At 25.5% G+C, this 17,970-nt stretch overlaps 1 protein-coding gene across 1 annotated transcript; it reads right to left on the bottom strand.

Moving 5' to 3' along the window:
- Positions 1-502: 502 nt before the first annotated feature.
- LOC145833641 (L-threonine 3-dehydrogenase, mitochondrial-like) lies at positions 503-8,399 on the bottom strand. The gene is made up of 8 exons (XM_082940787.1): positions 8,225-8,399; positions 7,189-7,302; positions 6,250-6,423; positions 5,666-5,814; positions 3,666-3,756; positions 2,568-2,686; positions 1,867-2,017; positions 503-1,401 (listed from the first exon to the last, which is right to left on the bottom strand). Exons 1-8 carry the CDS (start codon positions 8,364-8,366, stop codon positions 1,244-1,246), a joined length of 1,098 nt encoding a protein of 365 aa, XP_082796913.1. The 5' UTR covers positions 8,367-8,399; the 3' UTR covers positions 503-1,243.
- Positions 8,400-17,970: the final 9,571 nt, after the last annotated feature.

Here is a 17,970-nt window from a genome sequence, read left to right as displayed (position 1 = left end):
GGTCCGCTAGCAGTAGACGATGAATCATCAGTTGAGAATTTTTTATAAGATGAAAAGCCCATTGCCAAATGAGAAGACAAACATTTGAAAGAGACTGCCAAAATTATTTGACTTCTATATATTTTGTTTATCAATTTATAAAGTATTGAAATAAAATTATCACTATTAAGTTCAAATCTCGTTTTTGTTTAGTAATACCTTATATAATACTGTGTTAGTTAAGCTTAAATATTAAATAATAGTTTGAATATACAAGATGAATTAATAAAAGTTTTTATTTCCAAAACTAAGTTTCACCCTTAAGCTTTTGTTCAATTTAGAACCTCAAATAAAAATCTATAATAGTTTGAAGTATAAAGTTGTCGAAGTCTTTCAGCTAAATAAAGCTTCAAGTTATTTATGAAGTGAAGTACCTCTGTAAAAAAGTAATTTCTAGCTGATAATTATAGGTCTAGTAAACATAAATTATTGAGAAGCTATTGAACTATATAGCTTTTTTCTTTTAAGTTTATTAAAAAAATAAAAACTGCACCAAAAAAAGAAAGAAAAGAGAAAGAAAACTTTTTACTACTTATCTATGTTTTTAAGAAAAATATGTAGTATTTTCTAACAAATATATTTGCTAAAAACATAAAGTTTTCACTCTAAGGCAGGCATATCTAACTTTTGATTTCTTTTTTATTTTTTGGTTAATTAAAGAAAAATTTAAGAATTTTACTAACACTTTTATTCGAAAACACTTGAAAGAAAGAAGAAAAACAAAATCAAACTAAACTTAGTTTCATAAAAGTTATATATTGACAAAGAAGTTTTATGTATGTCGATAAAAAAATCTATTTTCTAAATCAACATGTTTAGTAACATATACTCGAATTACATAAATTACCCTTTAATTTATTAAACACAAAAACGTTTAACAGTTTTTGATAGATTAACATTATATCTAACAAAACTATATTTTAAGTAGCATGTACTCTGATTGAAAAAGTTCCACACAAACTCCTTTAGAACCCTTAAAAACAAAATATCTAAAAAATTAAAAAAAAAATTTACCCACTAAAAAATTATTTTGTGAAATCTTTATCTAAAAAGTTAATGTTATTTAAATATTTTAAACACAAAGTTTCGTGATATTTACTTTAACAAAAAATCCCTACTCCAAACTTCTTGGGCACCAAAGAAAAGACAAAATCAAGAAATTTCCACAAATATCAAAACAAACCCCCAAAAAACCCCTCTTCTATCAAGCTTGCGCCTTCAGCTCGTCAACATCAGTGAGTCCCTGCTGCCTCTTTAAGTTGACGAACATGTCTTCGACCAGATTTGGAAGGTCGTACTTGTGGGTCATCCCCCAGTCCGATCGTGCGTTCTTGTCTTCGAACACATCCGGCCACGTGTCAGCTGTTGTGACGTAACAGTTGTATGACGTTGTTATAAAAGACTTAAAAAAATGTGAACTTATAGTAGCATAATAATAATAGTCAAAGTAGTTTTTAATTTGGAATTTAAATAAAAACTTCTATAGTTTGATTGTAAAATAGTGGAAGTAGGAATGATTTTTACTAAAAAGATTTTACCTAAACTATTTTTCAAATTTTAATCCAAATAAACTTTCGTGCCGGCTAGAAATAAATGTAGATATTTTTTTCAAACAAACTTACTAAATCTTCTACATTAGTTTGATTTTTTAATGAAAAGAGTATGTTTTCTAAGTTTACAATATTGTAAGATGAAAGATTTATCAATTTAGTGTTTGCTTTTAACATCTTATAAACTGAAGAAACTTCATTTTCATTCATATATCTTTTATACACTTGTGCAGTTATTATTGAAAAACATATCCTTTTTTTTCAAGTGAAAACCAACCGATGCTCTGTAAAAGTGGGTTGACATCGTATTTCATCTTGAAGTCGGGGTAATGTTTCAGGATCTCAGCATAAATTTCCTCAGGAGTGAAGTTGCAAGCTCCTATGTTGTAAGTTCTCTGCTTTAATTGGGAGCTTGGAGCCATTAGGAACTGTTGTGAACGAAAAATTTTTAAAAAACATATACTTTGATAACAATAGTTAAAATTTAATCTAACGATGAATCTATCATAATTAAGTCCATGACTTACAGCTGGCTAATATTTAAAACTATTTTACCAAAACACCATGTTTAAGATACTTAGTAATAGACTATAAACAACAGATAAAAATAGTTATCAGTATGAAATTTTTATGAATTTATTCTTTCAAGACTTTATTTTATAAACTAAGTTTCAGTCAAAGACCTCGTCAGTGCTTAAATAAACTTTATTTAAATAGAATAAGACTTTATTTAAATAGATTTTATTTAAATAAAGTTTTGAAAGAATAGATCTATTATTTCTCCTCTAGTAGTTGAGATCTATTTATTTGTGTTATAAAAAATTTAAAACATATAATAATGAAATTTTTTTTTGAACACTTTACATTTTGGTATTCCTCTGCTCTACTCTTAATATCTTAGTAACTGGTGAGCTGTAAGCTCGTTTAAGTTTGACGATGGCTGTATTTAATGAGTTGAAATTATTTAAAACAAACAACCTTAACAGTGGTATCAATACAATCATCAATGTGCATCATCGGTAGCCTAGAATCAGGTCTTAATCCACAAGTAAATAGTTCATTGGCGAGGGCTGAGTGGAAGATTTCAACAGCATAATCTGTATGAATAATAAAAATTTCAAATTATAGTTTTTCTAAATATTTTTATAGTAAGTAAACACTTCATTAGTAAAGGCTGAGTGGAAGATTTCTACTGCATAGTCTGTATGAATAATAAGTATATTAAATGTTAGTTTGTTTAAATATTTTTCATAGTAAGTAAACACTTCGTAGAGGGCTGAGTGGAGAATTTTAACTGTATAACTAATAAAGAAAAAAAATAACAATTTGTTTTGATAAAGTTGTAGAATGTGTAAACTGTTCATTAGCAAAATATTAAGAAAAAAACAGTTTTTAGTTTCAATATGAGATATAAAATACTGAAGGTGTTTACTTTTTACGTTTTTGATTTCATTAAACTTTTAGCTGGCAAGCATTGAAAGTATAGTTTGTACTTTAAAGGCTGTAAGAAATTTTAAACTTAAAGTGCATATATTATACCATCGACTTAAACTCAGTTTTTAATAAGCTTTTAAATCAAATTGCATTAAACAGCTTTTTGAAAAAAAATATTTATTTTACTATTTTTAAGTGTTTACATCAATAAAAGTGCGCTTAAAATTGTCAAGGCTTATAAAAAAGTATTTAATTAGCAAAAAATTAGGTATAAAAATAGATGATAATTTTTAAATGATTATCATAAACATTGTAATCTTTTAAATAAAGGTACATCTTGTCTGATCAGTACCACATGAATGTTGCGGTGCACGTAGATTGTATCGGTTCAACATGTTATCTGTCAAGCTGTCAAAACTTCTAAATATGTACTATATAAGCAAGTCTGTATTCTAAAAACAGACCATATTAATACATTTAATGACATATTATGTGGTTGTATGTATCAAACTCTTAGTTTTGATTAAATAAATATATCATTATGTAAGTTTCAAAACACTTAAGCAACACATAAAACAGATGCGTAACAAGGCTTTTTTAAAAATATAAAATATTGTAGAAAAATAAAATAATTGTTCTAGCCTGTGGTGCCACCGCCTGGTTGAGAATCCGCAGAAATAATTCCCGGATACCTGAGACACCTGAAGTCCAATCCCGTTTTGTGGTTGTAGTACTGAAAGTTAAATAAACTATAAAGTGTTTTTGACTTCTCAGAAATCCGAAACCACTGATAAATCAGTTTTAAATTCAATGTGAATAATTGGATTATTGTAGCCCAGTTATTCGCTGTAAAAAATGATGGTTGTGAAATTTGTTAAGTGTTAATGGTCAACAAATTAATATAAGCGCTTTCATTAATTTAAAATATAAAACATGTTCTTGATCATTTTATAATACGTGAAATAAGCACAATGTTCTAAGTACTTGATACTTGTTAAATTTTAGAATCTTTTTTTAACATTAACACTTAGTTTGAAAAGCTGTCGTAAAGCAAAAAAAAAAACATAAAATTAGTACTTTTCTATGTACAGTCTTTATTAATCGAAAAGTTTCACTGCGAAACAGATTTTAAAAACTACGAAGATTGTAATTAGTTGATACTAAATGTACAACAATTGAGACCAGCGTTGTAGTTTTGAACATCTGTTTATCGGTAAAACTATTCAATTAACAGACTTCAACAACTGCATTATAACCTTTTAATGTTTTTAAAATGATTTAAAATTGATAGATACCTTTACTAACTGTTTTTTAGCCGTAAACGTTCTACTTGATACAATTTAAGGTTGCTACTAGGAAAAATAGTTTTTGAAACTTAGCTTATCTTTTTTTTTATTACTGGTAGTTTAATAATTGTTTTTGTTTTCAAATTTTTTTAAATCAAACCAAAATTTATCTGGACATTCATTTGTTTTAAATAATCCTTTTGAAATAATCCTGTTTCTTGATTAGAATCGATGTTTAATATTAAGTTTGTTAAGTTTAAATTTAGTTTTCTGGGTCCTACTATTGCTACTTTAAAGATTTTACTATGTAACAATTAAATCTGTACACATGTACTTATGAAATTTTACGAATGCAAAAAAAAACATTTGTTACAAAAATAAATTGTATTAGAGTTTAGTAAGAAAATCGTGTTGTAAAAACGCACATGAATATTTATGCAACAAATTTATTAATTATTTCCGTTTTTTAACAAACTTAAGTCGTAATTTACTTTGAGAAAGTGTTTTCAAATTATTGAAAGACAAAAAAGTATATTTAGTGTATGATCTACTACGTAAAAATTAAAAAAATTTTTTAAAGTTTATGTATAAAAATTTCAGCTAGCTAGCATAAAGGAAACTTAAAACATTGTTTATATATTATAACATTAACAACACTGCTTTGCAATGAAAGAAACGAAGTTTTTTATGTTGCATAAAACACAGTGCAATTTACGATAATAAAAATGTACTTTTAATTTCTGATTGCAAAAAAAGAGTTTCAAAAACCAAAAAAAAAAAAAATTGTTCAGATAAAACTTGAGTATCTAAGTTTTATGACTCATACAAACTCAAAACAAGTGAAACTTAAACTAAACAAATCAAATGTCTAATACCAGCGTAAAATTGTTTCTATCTTACGTTCTTATTGGATAATTTAAAATGGAAAATGTTTCTATTGGCTGAAATTGTTGGGCGTTCAAGTCTTGTTTAAAATAAAATCAGGAGTTTTAATGTAACCGCTGATAAAGAATTTAAAGTAGTATTTATACAATAAACCAATTTTAAGCTGTTTCAAATATAAACATATAGAAATATTTTTCACAGGCGTATATAGAGGTGTGTGTGAAATTCTATACAAAGACATCTATTACTTTTAAATAGTTTACTATTTTCAAGTTAAAGGTTTTGAATAAAAAATTGATATTAACAAATTATTTTCGACAAACATTATTCAAAATGACACAGTGCTATTTACTTATTAAGAGGCATTTTATTCTAATTTACTAATAATAAAAAGATGCTTAAACTTATAATGAGCCAAGTGGGCACTATTGAAAATAAATATTTTTACAGAACAAAAAACTTTTCACCCACCTCCCCCATAAGTTCCATGTGGACCTTTGACACCCCGTAAATGGTCCTGGGTCTCTGAATACAAATGTCCGGGGTCGGATTTTTCGGGGAGTCCTCGCCAAAAGCCCCGATAGTCGACGGACAGAAGAGACGGAGCCCCAACTCGTTTGCTGGTTGATATTTTATGTCAAGTTAAGTAATTTAAAAACTTCTTGAGGTTCAAAAAAATATAAATAGTTTTTTTGTTTATTCTACAAAAGTGTGCAATTTTTGAGATAATGCAAAATCTCAAAGCAAAAACTATTTTTTGCTATTTTTACATGTATATAAAAAAGTATATAAAACTGAAAGCTCAAAAACGTTGTGAAAAAAATATAAAATGCTAATTAAATTTTAGGTTGTAGTTTTAAAACGAACAAAATAAGTGTTCGAAACTTGTCACTCAACAGTAGGTAAAAAAAAACATTTAGTGTTTAAAAATTCTTAAAGAAGGCTTGTTTCTTATAACTTTAATCAAAAATAATGCATTAGGGGCATTGTGAATACCGTAAATGTAGACTTTTATTTTGAAAAAATAATAAACACAACAAATAACAGTTACTAACAAACATTAAGGGCATTGTGGAAGCCGTCAATGTTGACTTTTATGGCTAATGGGACGTTTTGTTCGCCGACAAAACTCAACAGAGCGGAAAGATGAATCAGCCAATCAGCACCGTGATTGACCATCAACTGCTTCATTGATTGGTAGTCCAGAACGTCCGCGTAACAGAATGGTCCTGATGAAAATAATTGTAGGATGTATTTGAATATTTTGTATAAAAGTTGTTAGTTTTATTTAATCAACTGTTTCATTGATTGGTATTCCAGTACGTCCGCGTAACAGAAGGGTCCTGATTAAAAATAATTGTAGTATGTTTTTGAATATTTTGTTTAAAAGTTGTGAGTTTTATATAATCAAATTTTTTATAGTTTGGTAATTTAAAACACTAGCGTAACAGAATGGTCCTAAAAATAACATTTATTGATACAATACATTAAGAAGTGCTATAAAACAACAAAATATGTTCAAAAAAATATATGCTTAACTTAATAATTGTAAATAAGCCAACAGATAAAGTGTAATTTTAAGGCAACTCCTTGTTAAAAAAATATGTATTTTTAGAAGCTTGTCTGTCAATTTTATAATTTGTACAAGTATTATTAGTATGCATACTAATATTGTTTAAATTCAGATTGTTTTAGGCTAACTAATGCGTAGATTAAATAATCATTAACAGTTTTTAATAAGATAAAGATAATGTTTTCACAACTTTAAGCAGCTTGAGAATACTGCCACATTTGTTGTGTTATCTTATTCATATCACTTTTTTATCTCATTAAATTTTATTTGAAGTAACACCTGTTTTAATACTTTGCTTTTTCTGTCTAAGAATTACAAGAAATAAAAAGCTAGCTTGTAAAAACTAGTAAATCAACATACTGCATTGTGGTTATAGGTTCAAACTTAAGTTATTCAAACAAAAAAAAAATCTTTTATTTACCACTCTCCAAAGCTTCGGCGTTAGGTTTCCTGATATCTGTCAGGAGTACATTGTCTCTTCCGTAGATACCTCTGAGTTTGGATGCTAACGCGAGGCCCAATTGACCTAATCCCCCTGTAAATTAATTAATTTTTACTGTTATGTTTTTGATTGTTTACCAGTTTTATATATGAGAAAGTATTTAGAAATTGAGTTTATTGTCAATTTAAATCATAACAAAACTATTCATTTTAGCGAGGTTTTTCTTGTTTCTCTTTAACTTAAATAAAAAAAAAGCAATTAATAGTGAAACCAATTAATAGTAAAAACGATGCCTTATATAACGTTTTCAAAGCACAGAACGTTAAAAAGACAATAAGTTAAAATAGAAAGTAGCGTAATACTGAATAATTAATGATGCTGGCTGCACGTTTTCAGTGAAATCGGTTTTGTTTTATGCTGAAACTCAAGTTTAAGTTTTAAGCAATAAAAACTAATTACAAAATTTAATTTTGATAACAATTAATCTTGACAAACCATTTATAACATGTTTTAAACAAATGAAACAATACGACGTTGTTAAAAAAAGTTCGTGATCTTTGAATACTATAAATACCACAAAAATGGTACAACGAAATATTTACATATCACGTTAAATTGAAATGTTAACTTAAAGTAAAATAAAAGATAAAATCTACATCACTTTCGTTATTAAATCACATAAAACTGTTTCAAATGTTGCGGTTTCTAAGAATGAAGGAAATATTTCTATCTCGTGACACTAAAATTTATATTACAGCATACTTTTGAAATTGCTTAATAATTTACAACTTAGGGCTTTTTACCGTCTAAGAAATTTCAAAAGTTGAAACTTAAGTACAAAACAGGTCATACACAATTTAATTTTGCAAGTATATCTTTTTAAAGTATACTATAGTATTTTTTTCAAAAAAATCAATATAAGAGTTTATTGAGTTGTAAAAAACGACGGAACAGTTTTAAAATATGATAGACAAAAGCGTTTTCGTTGGTTAATACTTTGTATCACGTGACTTACCTGTGATGACGATTCTCTTCGGTTCAAGTGCTCCTGAAGACTGATGACGCTTTTGTGACGTCATGAGAGACGCAGAAAGACGGGTTTGTGACGTCATACTAGCAGTAAGAGTACTCATAACTTTGCGGACGATAGAACTCATGTTTGTAGGTTTTGTGTTACAAAAATAAATACTAAATCTATAAAAATTTCAAAATAAAAATTACAAGCTTGTAAGGTCCTTTGAATTGAAAACATTCAAACTAAAATGTTGTAGATTTCTTGAACTTTTTAAAAAAATTAAGCATTTTAAGTTGAATAATGTATTTTGATTTGATTAAAATACTTTTAACATAAGTCTAAAGTTATTAATTGTACGTTTAGTTTTTCAGTTAAAAGTTTTTTGAAGTTAATAAAGCTCATACTTTTAACGACATTTTTATCTAATAAACCCTATGAAAAATTAACGAAAACTTTTTAAACGCTAAGATAAAAAGTGTAAAAACAGTTCTTTAACAAAACATAAACGCACCTTCACTAGTTAAAACTGAAACTTAACTACAAATGTCACTAAAGAATCGTCCGTTCGAAGAAAAAAGCACATGAAATTTTCATTAAACTCTCAAAAAGGCCTCAGGCCATACATTATAACCATTACATATCTACTTAAAAGTTGTATAATTTCAAATTATTGTGGTTTTTTTGATGTTTTATTCATTTAAAATCAATCAAATGGTTATTTTTAGATGCTTTATTGATCTATTGTGACTAAAAAATCTTGGTAAACTTGAAAAACATATCTAGACTAAATAAAAAATAAATGAAAACATTCTAGTATAATAAAATATTGTAAACGTAAATTACATAACTTCATGAAATCGTGATGAATTTTCAACATAAAAAAGATAGATTTTATCTAGGCTTTACGTAGAAATAAATTTGTTCGGCATAACTAAAAAGTTTATAAAATGCTTAAACGTTTAATAAAAATTACTACACTTTTTATAATTTTAAACTAAAAAGATTATCAAAACAATTTTTATTCATTTTAACAAAAGTTTTAACCTTTAAAGTTTATTACAAAATAGTAAGCTTTACTTTTATATAAGAGTTTATATAAAAAGTTTTCGTCTAACTTTTACTCGTTTAAAGAAACTTTATTTGTGAATACTTAACTAGATTTTTTAGAACATCAACATTAATAAAATGTCCATTCAAAAACTGTTTATTTTTTAATATATCTAAAGATTATGGTTAAAAATAATAAAAAGCTTTCTAGAAGTTCTAATACACTAAAATGCACATGAACTTTTAATTGATAAAAACTAAGTTACTGTTATCTATAGTAAAATATTCACGTTCTTTTAAAACACTCTCATATTTCTTTGTAGTTAAAAGCAGTTCTTTCTATTTTAAGCAAAACTTTATTGATTTTTCACGATGCACTATCGCTGTTATGTTTTTTATTTTCGAAAACATGTAAGCTTGAACCATAAAACTAAAAGTTTTTTTTCCTGATTTTTGACTCCAACTTTTAAGTAAAACACAAAATACTTTTTGTAAAGAGTCACTTAATAATTAAGATTTTTTTGTAAAAAATCAAACATTGTTATACTTTTAAATGTTTGTTCAAAAATTCTATTTCAACAGAAAAAATGCAACTTTAGAAATATACTTTAGTTAAAGTTTAAAAGATAGAAATTAATCTAAATACAAGAACTTTAAAGCTAAAACAGTTCGACCTTATATATAGAAAAATCTTAACTGTATTTATTTAAAGAGAAACTTAAAATCAATCATAAAAGTTGTGATTTATGCCACAACTTTTACATAAAAACGGTTTAAAGTAACAAAGACCAAAATAGTCACACCACCTTAGAAGTTACTATAGTGCAAAATTCAGTGAACTTCACAAAAACTTCCAGTAAATTGGCGCGGTTTCGATTTTAGACAGCTATAATGGCTTTTTTCTGCCCTGGGGCTGTTTTATTGCCCAATGAGGATGCAGTATTTGATCTGTTCGGCCAATTAGAATCTACCCGCCCATTTCCGTTCCTACAATGGAAAATTTTCTGAATTTTTTTGAGTTTGTGTTTAAATTTTTGGTGGATTTGAAGATTAATGAGTTCTTTTGAGTTTTTAAATAAAAATTTTGGACAAATTGTAAATATTCCTGAAATTTATAAGTGTTTTTTTTTCTAAAAAGGCTTCTATGTATAATATAAATATATATTTTGATTTCAAAAAAGAGATTCTTTAAATCCTTTAATGAAGCTTGATTAAAACATACACGGTGAAAAAGAGATTTTTCAGAACAATAATAATTTTATTTTTCTAAAAAATATGCACTTTACGTTATTTGAAAAAATCTAACCACATTAATTTTTGGCAATGGAAACTTTTCGGAGTTTTTCTTAAACTTTTTTTATAAGTTTGATGGTTTTAAAGTTTAAATTCGTTCACATTTTTAAAACTCGTGACTATTGTTTGAAATATATATTTTTTAACATTTAATATAAATTTTTTCACTCAGTAGAAACTTTATATTCAAATTGACTTGTTTTTTTTTTTAAATACACAATATGTTATATGTAGTGATATGAACTTTAATTGATAATATTAATTTATGTTAGCTTTAAATAAAGCAGTTTAAAATATTTAAATAACTTTTGTCAACTTGTATATATCATATATTATAAATAAAATTATTGTATCTTTTAGAAATTATCAAATTAAGGCTGTTTAATGAACACATAAAACAAATGATGACAAGATATTTTTAGCATAGAAATAAACAATTTATATTGATTGCATGGGATGGGCCAAGAATAATATATCCTTTTTTTTGTGTAATGAAAAAAAATCAACTAGTTTTTGTAGTTTTTGTTAAACTTTGATAAACTTGAATATTTTGAACTTTCAAAAACTTGAATTTATTTTTAAAGTAATTATGTTCGTCATTTAAATTTTTACTTCTTTTAATTTTTTTTCAACTTACTAAAGTGTTTCGATATATATTGACTTTTTAATGCACATCAAAATAAAAAAGCTTTACAAAAACAAATGAGGCTTATTAAAATTTACAACATTAAAAAAAGTTTATCTCAAAAATATTCCAATTTACAAGTTTGACTTTCTAGTTTAAAAAAAATTTGCATAATTCTAAACTACATAAAACTTAAATCATGTAAAAAGTGTATGTTTCAAGCTTTCATTGAATCGAGCATAATTTTTGTAGTTTTTTTATTAATCACCTACAATTTTAAACTTAAAATATTTCAAAAAAAAAAAGTAAGTTAGTTAAACAGGTAAACTAGAGCTCCTTTATCAAAATAATAGTTGTTAAAATACATATTTTATTAATATTACATAATGTACTTTACAATTAACTATGTTTAATGCTGGTTTGTACTTTATGAGGTAATTTTTATACTTAAAAATTTTAAGTCGTATAAAATGTGTATAATTTATTAGTTTAAAAAAAAAAAAACTTTTAAGCATAAAAACGTACAATCAAAAAAAGATGAAACAAGTTTATTAATGTATTTCAAATAAAAAGTTCACAGAAAGTAAAAAAGAAGTTCAAGTTTGTACAAATTGTCAAAGTTATTTAAACAAACCTACTAATAGAATGGTAAAATTCTTTCAAAATTTAACTTAAAAGATTTCTGTAACACCAGACATTTGACATCAGCTTTTGGTAAAAAAAAAACTAATACAAAATATAAGTAAATAAAGATCAACTAAAAGTATACTTCAAAATTTTTATGTAGTTTTTAGCCAGCTATAATACAATAAGAAAGATTCATCAACAAAGTTTTATTGTTTTTAAGAAAATTACATCAGCTTCTCGACAAAAGTATTAACTTTACTCAAACTAAATATTGTTTTTCTTAAATTGAGTTTCTTTTACAGATCAGTATTCAGGTCTTCTTAGTTTAATAAACAATCATCAGCAGACAAGGTTGTGACATCATAAGCTTTGTGACGTCGTACGAAACCTAAAAAGTACTTTGTAGAAATTTATATTATGCCGAGTTTTAGTTACACTAGGTGGTTTATTGAACAAAAACAAAAAATTGCTCAAAATTTTTTGGATCAAGGACCTGGATATACAAAAGACCTCTCGGTCAACGAGATATGACATTTATAAAAAAAAATGTAATTGGTGTTTTGTGAACATTTTAAAGGTATACCTTAGAAGTTAATCATTTATTATCTTAGACTTATAAGAACTTAGATTAATTATTTCAATAATGTTCAAAATTTTTAGAAAAAATTTAAAATACTAATAAATACTATCATCAGTTTTTGTTTTAGATATTCTTCAGGGTTCTTCAATAATTTGTTTTTGCTCTGTGTTATAAACTAGTGGAGAAAAACTCGACATACTCAGTGATGATGTAAGTAAAATTACAACGATAAGTTTTATATTCTGCGACTATCTTGCATCCATATAAAAGTTTTTCAATAGCTACATTTTTTTTGACATACAAAATTACAAAAATAGCTTTTTGAAACCCCGTTTTAAGATAAACAGTATACCAAAACTTTATTTCAGTATAAAAAACAAAGTCTTTCTGTTTAAAAAACATTTAACTCAGCTTTTTAAAATACACTTCAAATAACTTGTAGAATGCAATTGCAGAATTGAATATTAAAATTATTAAGAAATTTCACTCATTACAATTAAAATCTTAGACATATTTCTTTAAATTAAAGTATCTAACCTACCTTTTACTTAAAAAAAATTATAGCTCTTCTTTACTTACAAATATTAGTTTTTCAGAAACATGTTTAGCAAATAAATATTTAAATTACTTGTTTACAAATAAGTAAAGTACATGCTTAGTTTACGTTAATTTTTAATAGATGACCTACAATTGACTTAATAAAATCATATGAAATGCAATGATAATACGGTTTTAAGTACACAATAGTGCTTATTGTACGATTACTTCTTTACTAATCTGCTTTTGAAAATATTGTTAGTATAAGTCTTCAAAAACTTTTTTTTAACAAGTTTTGACCACAAAAAAAAAGTTTTAAATAAACCAACTGGTAAAGTTAGTTTCACAGTACGTTTTTTACAACTAGGGGGCCATGAAATTGTATTGGAAATTCTGCATTAGTCCGTAATGGAAATTGGTATAGTGAGATATATCAAATTTAATTGTTAGGACAACCCCATTTTAATGTAACAAGTTTTATGGAAATTGTAAAAAAAAAAATTATGTTGTAAACTATAATTCTTTTTTTTCAAAATCATTTTTTATACGCGTATATCATTTACTGATTTGAGCTTAATTGTGCAAATTTTTAAAAACATTGCTTTACTTTAATTTAATAGTAGCCTTTAAAACTTTCACACACAAAAAGTTGAAGAATAAACATTTGTACAACCATTATACTAATTTGTAAATTAATTTGCATTAAACGGTATGGTATAAAATCCTTATTTTGATTTTTTAATTAAAGTTCTACTTTCTTTGCGATTGAATTCAGGTATTTTATTTAAGTTTTTTAAACCAAATAAGTAGTATAAACATATTTAATAATAAACATAATAAATATATTTAACATATAGACAAAAATATATTTAATATATTGTTTAAAATACATTTTAATACAACATTTTTATTTTATTATGTCAAAAAAAACCACCTAATATCTTAAAGCAAGCAATTTACCTATTTGAAACTAACTATTCTATAACTGTACTTCAAAAAGAAAGGCGTATTTGATAATTACAGTAGGTTGTCGCTTAAGTACACACTCTAATTGACTTGGTAAAACTATATAAATGTATAAAAAAGTTCAAAGTAAAAGTTATTTAACAAAAATGCCTATAGGATTACTTCATTATAATTTGCTTTTGAAAACATTTTTTAGTATAAGTTGATTAATTTTTTTTTTACAAGCTTTAATAACGAAAAACTTTTTCTGGTAAATCAGGCCCACTGGCTAGTAAAACCAGTTTCATTGAACTTTTTTCAACCACTACGGGGCTATGAATAGTCCGTATTAGAAATTGCTATATCAAAGTTAACCGTCAGGACAACTCTATTCTAATGCAACAAATATTATGAAAATTCTCTAAAAACAAAAAAAACTTGCAATGTAAAACATAAAACACAACTTTAAAATATTGTTTTATACGCGTTTTATACATTTACAGATTTGAGTTTAACTGTGTAAATTTTTTCACACTTTGTTTTGCTTTAATTAAATAGTAGTCTTTAAAACTTTTGTACACAAAATGTTGAAGAAAAAAAATTTGTACAACCATTTTAATAATTCGTGAATTAATTTGCATTAAACGGTATGGTATAAAATCCTTGTTTTGATTTTTAAATTCAAGTTTAAATTATTTTTATCATTAGATTTATCCAGGCATTTTCCAGGTATTAAAAAAAAAAATTCAAACCAAATAATTGGTATAAACAAATACTTAATTGTATACACATGTAGTAAACAATAAAAATGTAGAATGAAACTGCCAAATTTACTATTAATTTTTTTAACCACTTGGGGGCTTGAAATGTGCGTATTAGAAATTGGTATCATGACTTACATCAAAATAACCAGTAAGAAAACCCCATTGTAATGCAACAAATTTTACAAAAATTCGTCGAAAAACAAAAAAGTTATGACTCAAATAAGAAAACTAAAAAAGTCAAAATACTGTTTCATATAAACAGTAAGAATATTTTAGTTTTAAGTGTCTCAAATCTTTCCTTGGTTGTGTGATGTTCTTCGTGATTTTTTGTCTTTATCGATCGTTTTAAATAAAAAAGTTTTTTTTATTTAACAAAACATCTACAAATTTATTAGTATTCGTTATATTGCCTAAAGTACATTCAAATTCTTCTTCAGTAGGCAATTAGAACTGATTAATTCAAAATTTTCTTGCATATAAAAGTTTAAAAAAGGATATTATTACGTTACTATAAATCAAGTTTTAAGGTAAACTTTATTTTAAAAGTCTGTCTTTTAAAAGTTTTTCAAATAGTAAATCTTATTAGTATCTCTAGTTTAAACTCGCAAAAACTAAATGAAATAAAATAAAAAATAAAAAATATGAAATGAAATAAAATCAAACAAAGGACTAAATGAAATTAAATTGTTAAACTTTGATGTATTTGATTTAATGTTTTCTAATCCTTTAAAATGTAAAATCAAAATAAAAATAGTAATAAAAATAGTAATCGAGCTTATTTTTGGTTAAAGTTAAAATATTAAAAATAGATAGTGTAAATAATCGTAATAAATAAGTCGATAAAAGTAGTAGTGCGTATAACCTTAAGTTTATACGTTATTTAGAAATGTATAATCAAAAAACTTTATAAACATTAAAACATGTTAAATAATAGTAACCTAGTCAATTATCTGTAAAGTGGTAATATAGTTTTGTTTATATTGTTGTTGCTTCGAGTTTATTGATCCATTTACTTTCTAAAAAATCTAAGTCTGAATAATTTTTAGTGGTGTCTACAAAGATAATTGAAAAAGCTTCTTTTAAATCTTTTTTTGATGTTTTGTGTTTTTTGGCGTAATGTATTTTTAGTGCTGCTCTATCACTAACATCATTTGTGGTTGTACTCTTCCAGATGTGTCTGTGAGAGCACCATCTTTGCGAAAAGGACGTGATTGTCTGGCCGACATAGAACTCTTCGCATTCACTACACTTCGCCACATATATCCCAAAATTTTTGCAATTTAAGTTTTTTTTCAATTTTATCGTTTTTCTGTTTTTTAACTTTACTAAGCTTGTTTTCTTTACCATTTTATCTTTGCAAAGCAAACATTTACCACAAGGGGATGAAATTCCTTCTTCATTATTAACTTCATGAGCTAATTTCTTGTAGTTAGTTAGTAAAGTTGCAATAGTCTGCGGTCGTTTGTATGTTATCATCACGTTTTGATTCAGTTGTTTTTCTCTTTCTTTTAATTTAAGCAAGTTTGGAAAGATTGTCGTCCAAATGCTTATGTTTCTGTTACTTTCCTTCGTTCTTTTTGTTGGTGGTCTGAACCGATCTTTCCATTTTTCTGTTTTTTCCAGCATCTCTACAACTAAACCCTCGCAAAAGTATGATTTTATGCACTTATCTTTTAATAGTTTCAAAGCTTCTAAATAGTCACAATCCCGTTCACACAATCTTCTTAATCTTATAGATTAGCTAAATACAATAGATTTGTAAATTGAGCAAATGTTTCATATAAACAAATTGTTTAAAGATTTGATAGTATTAGAAACCGGTATCATTACTTATATGAAAAATCCGCTAAAAAATATACAATTTACTACAAAAGATTTTATAAAAAATCTGTTTTGAAATAAAAACTTTATGATGTAAATTATAAGATATAACGTAATATGGCGGTAAATCGATGTGAGCCAAACAAGCAGAGCTCAATGGAAAATCAAAACAATTGTTTTTGAACGTTATTGAATTATGGAGTTTCACTGCTCATAAAATGTGAACCGCTCTACAGAGCTAAAAAAACTATTATGTGTTTACTATATAGAGCTGTTCATATTATATTAGTATTGAAAAGCTATATATCAAAAGTTATAGTGTAAAAAAAGTTGTTTTTATAATAACTACATAAGCATTCATAAGAATGATTAAAAAAATAAAAACTCAGTTAGCATTTTTTTGTTAACTAAAGTTATATATATATATAAAGACTGTGCAAAGTGTTTAACCAAGGTTTGCAGCTTTTTATTGATAAAAAATTAATCTATAATTTTGTAACTCTTCTATAGTAAGCTGCTACCAGGCGGTTTTTATACAAATATTTTTTTCATCTGCATTTATATAAAATAATTGTATTAATTAACAAAAAAAACTTTGTTAAACTAAAAATAAAAAATAAGCAAAAGTTAACAACTAGTAATTTATTACTATTAAAATAATATCTAAATGTAAGTTTTTATCAAAAAATTACTTTGAAAAAAATATGTTTATTAGCTTAAAAGTACATTGCAGGTACTTTTGTTTCGTTGTCGCAGTTTATTCCTGTATTAATATCTAAATGTAAGGTTTTATCGTAATATGACTTTAAAAAATGTGTTTTTTTAGCTTAAAAGTACATTGCAGGTCACGTTATTTTGTTTCGTTGGTCGCAGTTTATTCTGTATAAAAAATAAAAAATAATGTTATGAAATAAAAATTGTAAAATATAAAATTACTTGATAAAAAAATCATGTGCTAAATTCATGTGTATTTGTTTTAATGTAGTAATTTAATATACTAAACTATATTTAATATAACATAAAAATGTAAAATGGCTTGTAACAGTCCATGCCTAACTAACCAGGATGTATTGTGTAAAAGTCTGAAAACCACAGAAGTTAAAAAGTAAAGGTTTTACTGTGGAAAACTTTAAAACTGAACAAGTTAATTGAAAGTGAGAGTTGAAACATATAAACAATTTTGAAATAAGTTAGACTTATAACAAGAGAGAAAAATAAAGTCGCTCTAAAAATTAGTACACATTTATTTTCTCTATACAAAAATTACTAGGTCTTTTTTATCTATACACACTCTCATATTTTGATTGAGTCTTATTGAACTTAAGCAGATTTAATAAAGAAGTATTGTTTATTTTTGTTTTTTTTAGAAATACGGAAAATAAGCAAAATATTATAAAACCTAAAAAACTGATCTTAATAATTACGGTTTTAATATTATTTACTCAAGTCTGCATACTAAAACTAATAAATCTTCTAAAACGTAAAAAGTACAATGTGGTATAAACCT

The sequence above is a fragment of the Thalia democratica genome, chromosome 4 (genome assembly GCF_965202585.1).
Source record: "Thalia democratica chromosome 4, ktThaDemo2.hap1.1, whole genome shotgun sequence".
NCBI classification, from domain to species: domain Eukaryota; kingdom Metazoa; phylum Chordata; class Thaliacea; order Salpida; family Salpidae; genus Thalia; species Thalia democratica.
The sequence above is the reverse complement of the archived record's forward strand: the minus strand, read 5'-3'. Positions and strand labels throughout refer to the sequence as shown.